At 47.4% G+C, this 9628-nt stretch overlaps 1 protein-coding gene across 1 annotated transcript in view; it reads right to left on the reverse strand.

Annotated features, from left to right (window-relative positions):
• LOC138165252 (interleukin-12 receptor subunit beta-2-like) overlaps positions 1 to 9628 on the reverse strand; it is a 67762-nt gene that overhangs the window by 8632 nt on the left and 49502 nt on the right. Inside the window, exons 10-11 of the mRNA XM_069093384.1 lie at positions 4815 to 4913; positions 4558 to 4716 (exon numbers count right to left, since the gene is read on the reverse strand). Of these exons, the coding sequence (XP_068949485.1) occupies positions 4558 to 4716; positions 4815 to 4913 (258 nt within the window). The remainder of the gene's footprint in view (positions 1 to 4557; positions 4717 to 4814; positions 4914 to 9628) is intronic.

The following is a 9628-nucleotide window of genomic DNA, read 5'->3' on the forward strand; positions in this document are numbered from 1 at the left end:
TCCATCCATCCATCCATCCATCCATCCATCCATCCATCCATCCATCCGTTCATCTAATCTACCCAGCTCTCCATCTCTAGCCAACATCTACCTATCTATATCTCTTTAACTCTTTCTCTCCATCTCACTGTAGTCTTTCAGAGGGAATGATTTCTTTGAAACACAAAGGACCTACTATTTCCATTGGTGTGAAGCTGTTAAACAAAATGGTGGGATCTGTATATGGATCATTTTGGCAGACTCAGTTTCCTTATGCTCTCCCTGTTTCCTCTGTACAGCAATGGCTATTTGCAGAGAAATGTTCAAAGACTGTTTTTCCCCTACAAAGAAACATAAGCCAGAGGGGGGATCAGCAACTCCTCTGATGACTTTCTGAATACTCAAGAATGGGGACAGCTCACTCTGGCTTTTGGTTGGGCAAGGATTGTATCCTGGCTGCAAAAATAGCCTTTCCTGGGCTCCCTTGCTCACAGGGCAGGGTCTTTCCTGGTGACCTAAAGCAAATGACGGAACTCAGCAGTTTGATTGTGCCTCGTATCTGAGAATCTTGGTTTTTCTTAGACTCCAATTAATGCCAGACACCATGTGGGTGAGGTGAGCATGATTAGCCCCACTGAGTAGATGAGATGACTGAGGCTGGGCCGGCTAATTAGCACCAGACCCTTGGGAACCCAAAAGTCTGTTCTGAGTTCATGAGATCATAAGATTTAGAGTCAGAAGACACTTTGGCAACTGTCTAATCCAACTCCCTCCACTTCACAGATAGGAAACTGAGGGCTGAGAAGTCCGGTAAGTTGTAGCCCAGCAGCAGGATAGAAGCCAGGGTCTCCGACTCCCAGTCCCTCTCCCTTCCCCCTGAAGCAAACGGCCTCTCAGTTCCGATGCAGACTTTGGGTTAGAGGACAATCCCACGTGTTTAGCCAGTAGGAGGAAATGAGCTTTTGGTGCATCAGTACTAATAATGAAAATAATGGTGATACTCGCCTTTGTATGGCACTCACAGGCGCTTTCCTGACAACTGTGAGATGTTTCACAAATGTGGAAACGGAGTCTCTGAGAATAAGCCCAGAGAATATGAACCCAGCCAGTGGTGGTGTCATCGTGCAGAGAGCACAGAAGACCCGAGTTCAAATCCAGCCTCAGACACATACTAGTTGTGTGACCCTGGGTAAGTCACTTAACCTCTGCCTTAGTTTCCTAAATAGGCATCATAACAACACCTACCTGCCAGCGTTGCTGTGAGGATCAAATGAGATAATAGTTGTGAAATGTTTGCCAATGCCTGGCACATAGTAGGTCCTTAATAAATGCTTTATGATTGATTGGCTACCCAGGCAACCTTCTGCACGGGCAGAGAAAATTGCTCACTGGAAGCTTCTTGTCCAATTAAATCACAAATATGAGGGGGTAGGGAATGGGAGATAACGATCCGTGGACTGAACCTGTGATTTCATTGCTGTGGGGAGTTCCCAGTGAGGAAACTCCCTCTACCAAAGCACTTCTGCAGCTGGCAGTTGTATAAGTGTTGTCTGGGGTCCTGAGGAGAAGTGACCTGCCCAGGGTCACACAGCCCAAGCCATGTGAGAGGTAAGACACAAACCCATGTCTTCCTGATTTCAAATCCAGGATTCCTTCCACTATACGATGTAGATGATAGTATTTGCACTCAATCGTTACTGGACTAGCCCAGGGATTCTTAACCTAGGATTTAGGAATATTTTGATAGCTTTTGTCATTCAGTTGAGTCCAACTCTCTGGGACCCCATTTGGGATTTTCCTGGAAGACACTAGAGTACAGCGGTTTGCCATTTCCTTTTCCAGCTCATTTTACAGATGAGGAAACTGAGGCAAACAGGATTAAGTGACTTGCCCAGGGTCACACAAAGAGTAAAAGTGTCTGAGGCTGGATTTGAACTCAGATCTTCCTGAGAGCAGTCTGGGTCCTCTATCCACTGTGCCACCTAGCTGATAGCTTTATTCCATAGAACTGGTTTCCATATAATGTACTTTATACCTTTAAAAACATGATTCTGAGGAGGAGTCTCTGAGCTTCACTTGACTGCCCAATGGGTCCAGAAAACACAAAAAAGGGTAAGAACCTGGGCTTTAGATTAACCACCAGGCCATGGAGAAATACATAAAAAAAGGAACAGTCCCTGTCCTCAGGGAGATTACAGCCTGCTGGGGAAAGACTGACCTGTAAGGGGAGACCAGCCTCACGCCCACTGGGCTAAGCTGCCTTTCTCAAGGTCAAGCTTGTCTAAGCAGCTAGTGCCCTGCTGTAAGGAGAAGCTGAGCAGTCGCATCCCAGAAGGAAAGGGAGCTTCACGAAGTGTTGAGTTGAAGATTAAACAAATGCATCACAGAATCCTGATTGTGGGGAGTGTAGGCAAGTATATGTGAGACAGGCTGGATTGGGAGGTGGTGACTCCGAGAGCTGACTCGGGTCTGGAAATTAACTGAAGGAAAGAGAAAGTCATTCAACAAGATGTGCTTCCTAATAACTACGAGGGGAACAGAGGAAAGGGCAAGAACAGATGAAGGCAGTGGAGAGGTGAAAGAGGAGGGTCAGACAGCCCAGAGAGGCTGGTGGGAGACACTTCATGTTTTATTAATTAATTAATTAATTTTAAAGCAATTGGGGTTAAGTAACTTGCTCAAAGTTACACGGCCAGTTTCTCTCTCTCTCTCTCTCTCTCTCTCTCTCTCTCTCTCTCTCTCTCTCTCTCTCTGTGTGTCTCTGTGTGTTAAGTATCTGAGGCTGGAACCAATCCCGGCCCTCCTGACTCCGGGGCCTTACTTCACTCTTACTGTGCCACCTGTTTTATTTTTCAATGAACAAGCATTTCTTTTCCTTCCCTTCTGCCCTTTTCAATTTAAAAGAACAAGGGGGGGGTACTTCTAACAAATATGCAGTCAAGAAAAACAAATTCCTACCCTGACTATGTGCAGAATCTATGTGGGAGACACTTCCAAAAAGCCATATAGGATAAGACTGGCATTAATGCTATTGGGATCGTGGACCCATACATTTGAAGGAGAAAGGGACCCCCAACACCAGCTAGACCAGCTCCCTCATTTTACAGAAGAAACAGGCTTGTTGCTGTTCAGTCATTTTGGTTTTCTTGGCAAAGATACTGGAGTGGTTTGCCATTTTCTTCTCCAGGTCATTTTACAGAAGAGGAAACTGAGGCAAACAGGGTGAAGTGATTTGCCCAGGTATAAGGAATGACAAGCAGGATGATTTTAGAAAATCCTGGAAAGGCTTACATGAACTGATGCAGAGTGAAGTGAGCAGAACCAGAACACTGTGTACACAGTAACTACAACATTGTACAATGAAGGATTGTGAACGACTCAGCTGTTCTCAGTGATACAATGACCCAAGACAATTCCAATGGACTCATGATGAAAAATGCTATCTGCCCCGAGAAAGAACTGATGGCCTCTAAATACAGCCTAAGCATACTCTCTTCTGTTTCTTTTCTTTTCCCTTTTCCCCTGTCCCCTCTTCCTCCCCCTTCCCTTCCCTCCTCTTCCTTGTTGTCTTGCACAAAATGACTAATACGAAACATTTTACGTGATTGCACATATGTAACCTATATCTGACTGCTTACCATTTATGGAAAGGGGCGGGGAGAGAGAGGATTAGAATTTGGAACTCAAAACTTAAAAAAAACCTCATGTTAAAAATGGTTGTTATGCATAACTAGGGGAAAGATAGAAATATTTTTTCAAGTGACCTGCCCAGGGTCACAGAGCTAGTGTGTACCACCCCATTTAAAATCAGGTCTTGCTGATTTCCCGACCTGATGCTCTCAAAACTGCACAAGGCTAAATGACTTTTCCAATTTCCCACAGGGGGCCTGCTCCAGGGATGGGATCTGGACCCAGGTCCATTGACTCCGGAGCCGGTATTTATTATGGTACCATAGTGCCCTCCCCCTATTTCATATTGGATTTGTAGGTTTGTGGTTCTTGTGGCTCCTTCATATATGTGCCAATGTACCTTGGCTCAGCAAATATGACCCAGGCCCTCTCCTAGAGCTGTTCTCCACCTTAAATGTCATTAATATGAGAATGCCGCACTCCTCTCCTTACAGAAGGGGGAGCTATGGGCATGGGATTTTTGGTTCTGTGTTTCTGGTGCCTGGAGCATAGCAGAAGGAAAGGATCCCAGTCTCAGGCTGGGAAGGACAGATGGGCCATCTGGTCTGACTCCCTGGTTGTAAAGCGGAGGAAAGCCCAGGAGGCTGTGACTTCCCCAAGGTCACCAAGGCAGTAGGCATCAGAGTCAGCATTTGAACCCCGTCCTGACTCAGTAAACAGCGCTCTTTCCCCTGTAGCATAAAAGCACCTACTGCAAGCTTTTTTTTTTTTTTTTTTGATTAGCCGGGGGCAATCTGAGGCTCCTGGCAGGGACGCGTCTTGGCCCGGGCCATAACAGCCTTACTGAGCCTTCAGTCACTTGGGAGAAGGGCGGGAGGCCTGGGCTGGGGCTGAGTGGGGTGCGGCGTGCCTGCCCCTCCCCGCCAGGCTTTTGACCCGACCACCTACCAAAGACGTGAGGCGGGGACTGGGAGCGCAGCTCTTGCAGGTAGATCTTGTAACGAACGAGGCAGCCCATTTGGCGGTGAGCGGGGATTTCGTCCCAGGTGACGGATGCTGTTCCTTTCCCTGCTGTGGCGCTGCGGACATGCGGCCCCGTCAGAGGCTCTGTGAAGCAGAGCAAAGCATCAGAGGGGAGCTGGAGCTCTCCTGGAAGCCGTCCCGGCTCCCTCCCACCCTTCCCCGGGGCTCAGAGAGTGCGGTACCTTTACTGGTCAGGTCAGCGCGGGTCCTGGCGCAGCCGGCTCCGTCCCCCCACAGGGCACACAGGCGGATCTGATAGCACAGGTGGGGTTTGACGTGTTCTGCAAAGAAAAGAGTCTGATCACACGGGACAGCCAGGAAGCAGTGAACGTGGGCACCCATTCAGCACCCTGGGCACCCTGGCCCCTCCATCCCCTCCCGCTTCCCTGGGCAGCCCTCCCCTGGCTCACAGCTCAGGCACCGCCCACTGAAGCTCCCCCAAGGTCACCCAGACCGCATTCAGTCCGCAGGAGGCTGCCCACCTGGACAAACAAGCCCCTTCCAGCTCCAGCCTCAACCTCCCAAACCACAGCATTCCTCACTTCCCTCCCTCACTCTCCCCACTTCAGCTGGAGGCAGCAGGAGCTTGGCTCAAATCCCTTCCTACCTCTGTGACTCTGGGCAACGCATCCTCTCAACCTTCCTGAGCCTCAGTGTCCCTGTCTCTAAAATGGTGATCACACTAGCACCTGCCACACGGATCGCCCAGTTCTGACTGGCACCCAGTAGGCATTTAATAAGTGCTTAATTTTTTTAAAATGAGATAATGTATTGTAAAACCTTTTGTAAATCTGAAAGTGTTAATGTGAACCATTCATCACCATCATCTTCACCATCACCAGCAGCAGCTCAAATCTTTGGAAACTTTCTAGATCACTGGTCACAGATCTGTCCTAGAAAGGACCTCAGAGGCCCCTCCTTTTTCAGATAGCCCCAGGAAGGTGACTTTCCCAAGGTCATACAAGGTGGGGATTCGAACCCAGCTCCCGTGACTCTTTTGTGTCACGGTACTGCCCACCCAGTCAATAAAACCCAGCCTGTTCCACCTACGGCTGGACTCTCCACAGTCTCGTGCTCCCCCTCTTTCCAGTCTCACCTCCTGAGGTGAGCCTCCATGAGCTCGCCCTTGAGTCAATCCAGGTCTCTATCTTGTCCAGAAAGAAGGGGAGCTTCCCCAACCATCAGAGCCGCTTCTTGGGGTGGCTCCCCCTCACTGGAGGCCTTCAGGCAGAGGCCGGATGTGTCATCTTCCCATGTATAGGTTGGACAAGCTGATCCCCTCCAGTTTGGAGATTCTTGGTTTGGGCCTGGAAGGGACCGCGTCAGGCATCTCACCCACCTCCTTCATTTTACAGATGGGGAAACTGAGGCCTCTGTAGGTGAGGAGCAGCTCCCCCACGGTCACACAGGCAGCACCCCTGGTCCTCCAAATCCAGCACTCACTCTGCTCCTTCTACTATACCAGCCTGTCTGTTAAATATTCTCTGGCCTTCTCTGCTTATTGAATTTCTATCCATTCTTTTAAGTCCAACTCAAATAGCACCTCTTGCAGGAAGCCTTCCCTGATGACCATCAGGAATGACCTACTGACCTTTAGACCTCCTCTTTGCACCATCCTAATACACTCATTATGTAATTTTTTAGGGCAGGGGCTCTCCAGATGTGGTCTGAGGACCCCTTGGGAGCCCCAAGAAATTTCAGCTGGTCCCATAAGGTGAAAACGACCTTTATAATAATACAAAGGCACGTATTTGCCTATTAATATGTCTCCCTTTTCCAACTACATATCTGTGGACCATGGACTTTCTTCATAGATTTCAGCCAGAGCATCACAGCAGCAGAGAGGAAAATCCAGCTGTTTTCCATTCAGCCAAACATTAGAGAAATTTGCAAAAATACTTATAATGTGTAAAAGCAATGGTACTTTTCTCACTGATTTTATTTTGTTTTGAAAAGTAGAGTTGTTTTTAATAAATTTTGTTATTTATATTAACATGTAATGGGTTTGTAATTGTTATTTTAAATGAACTAATATTTTCACATTTTTAATTTCTAATAGGGTAAATGCTGCTAGATAGAACTCCCATAAACAAAAGGTCTCTGGGGTCAGTCCTTGAGAATTCTGAAGAGCATAAAGAGACTCTGAGACCAAAATATTTGAGAATCATTGTTAAAGAATATTGTCATCCATACTTCTCTCATTCATTTCATGAGGGCAAGAATTGCAATTTATTTAAAGTTTTTATCTCCCCCAGTGCCTAGGACAGGGCACAGAAGGAAGAATTTGATGTTTGTTGAATTAAATTTGTTGGACTAGCTTTATATATGTATGTATATGTATATGTAGGTGTGTATGTATGCAGTATTTATTTCACCTCTGAAGCAGCACCCAACATACTTTCCATGAAAGCCTCAATAACTCAATGAAGTCAGTTAACAAGTATTGATTAAATTCCAGAAATAGAATTAACTGGTTGGCACAGTGGATGGAGACCTAGCCTTGAAGTCAGGAAAACTTGAGTTCAAACCCAGTCTCAGAAACTTACTAGCTATGTAACCCTGGGCAAAAATCTTATCTATTATCTGCCTCGGCTTCCCCACCTGTAGATAATAATAGTTCCTCCTTCCCAGGGTTGTTGTGATCATATGAGATATAATTTGTAAAGAGTTTTGTAAACCTTAAAGTGTTTCTATATATTAATTATATGTCTCTAATATAAATATTAGAGATATATAGAAAGGCGAAACTAGTCCCCCGCTCTCAGGGAGATCATATTTTAATAAGGAAGATAGTGAGCAAACCGCTACGGACATACAAAATACATATGGGGGAGATTGTGGCCATCTCCGATGGCACTAGCATCTCGGGGACTGAGAAAGGTCTCCTGCAGAAGGTGGGATTTCATGAAAGAAGCCAAGAGGCAGATGTGAGGAGTGAGAGCATTCCAGACTCAGGGAGAGCCCGTGTACAAGCAGGCTGTGTCGTAGATGTGGGACAGCAAGGAGACCATGGGGCAGGAAGTGCTTGGAAGAGGGCAAAGGTGGGAAAGGACCACGTTATGAAGAGCCTTTGATGCCAAACAGAAAATCTTATATTGGACCCTGGAGAACATTGGGAGCTGCTGATGTTTGCTGAGGAGAGGAAATGACTCGGTCGGACCTGGACTTTAGGACGATCTCTTTGGCAGCTAAGAGAAGGTTGGATTAGAGAGAGGAGAGATTTGAGGTGGAGCCACCAATTAAGAGCTCATTGCAATCATCTAATAATTGGATGAGGGCCCTGCCAGGGGTGGTAGCTGAATAGTTAGCAAATCTGTTGGAACCACGACTTTCTTTTTGGATGGAACACCCAGGCTTTAAATAGTAAGTTACCAGACAGGGTGTGTGTGTACTCGCATCTGTGCTTGTGTGAGAAAAAGAGGGAAGAGGGGAGAGAGAGAGGGAAAAAAGAACAGAGGAAGAGGAAAAGATAGGGAAAGAGAGAGAGAGAGGAGAGAGAGGGAGGAAGGGGGAGAGAGAGTGAGAAGGAAAGGGGGAGGGGGATGAGAGGAGAGGGAGGGAGGGGGAGAGAGAGAGGAGAGAAAGAGAAGAGAGAGAGGGAGAGAGAGAGATGGAGAGAGAGAGAGAGAGAGAGAGAGAGAGAGAGAGAGAAACAGAAGCAGAGATGTAGCTTTGGAAGACAACCTAATGTTAGCCAAGAAATTCTATTAAGGAGGCAGTTGGTGTCCAGAGCCAGAACTACTGATATTGGGAGCAACCATGAGAAGACTCCCCTGTAAAAAATAATCCTAGGTGGGTAATCCTGGGTGCCTTTGTTGGAATATTAACCCCAGCGATTATATCAAGTTTACCTTGGTCAAGTGAAATAGGGGAAGAGTCATCATCACCTCCTAACAACAGAGTCCCCTCTCCTACCCCAAGTGATTCAGAAACTTACAGGACAAGAGCAGGGTCACACTGGTGCTGCCCTCCCATAGGTGAGCTCCTGAGCCACTTTCTGTTTTGAGCCTCCCACGTGGGCACGAAGCAGGGCACCACCTGGGGTCTTGGGCGTTCCATCCAGGGCACAAACCAATGCACCAATGAGCTGTGCCTGGCTGGTGAGGTTTGGAAATTTCAATTGCAGGTTTGAGGGAGGCCCCGCCGGGCCTGAGTCTGAAAGGGATTTGGTGAGATGTTTGAAGGGATGGTGTGACCTTGTGTGGACTCCTCCTTGTGGGTGGACAGTCCTCACCTGGCATTGGGCACCTCCCTCACATCTCCGGGACTCAGTACCCCCATCTCTATAAAACGAGAGAATTGCTCCAGACGTCCTCTTGATCCCCTTCCAGCGTTAACTCTATGGTACCCTGACCTTGGCACAGACTCAAAAGAGACTCTGGGTCAAAACCTGAGTCAATGGATTGTGTGAGTGGTTTTTAATTTGGCATTCCTAAACCTGAGGAGTCTGGTTCTGACCATGATGAACCAAGAGAAAAGCCTCATGGGGAATGAATGGTGACAGGAGGACACCTGGAGATGGAGAATTTGGGTTTAAATATTCACCCACCCCGGGGCAGCCATCACTGTGGGAGCTGCAGCCATAGGCTTCTGAAGACCCACAAAGGAAAAATCTCTTCACCAAAGTCCAGGGCCCTGTCCAGTGGGTCAATATCAGAAACCAGCCAGATTTTATCAGTGGAAATGACATTAATGAAGATACAGGAACATCTAGCAGAAGATTACTTCCCACACAGCTAAGTGTCCAAGGCAGAATTTGTGTTGGAAAGAGGATTTGAACTCAGGTCTTCCTGACTCTAGGCCAGCTGTCTGTCTACTATGGTACAACACCACGATTCCCCCTCCCCCATCATCATCTGTAACCTTATGAATCCTAGCTTCCACACCTGCCAGCCTTCTAAAACTACCCTTCAGAAGGTCACTGGGACCCCTCCAATGGCCAAATCAGCCAGACTGTGAGGGACTGGGAAGATGGGCTGAATCTAACAGGAGGGCA

The sequence above is a fragment of the Petaurus breviceps genome, unplaced genomic scaffold, assembly GCF_028583685.1.
Source record: "Petaurus breviceps papuanus isolate PSGF00001 unplaced genomic scaffold, PetGlider_PUasm1.0 208, whole genome shotgun sequence".
NCBI classification, from domain to species: domain Eukaryota; kingdom Metazoa; phylum Chordata; class Mammalia; order Diprotodontia; family Petauridae; genus Petaurus; species Petaurus breviceps.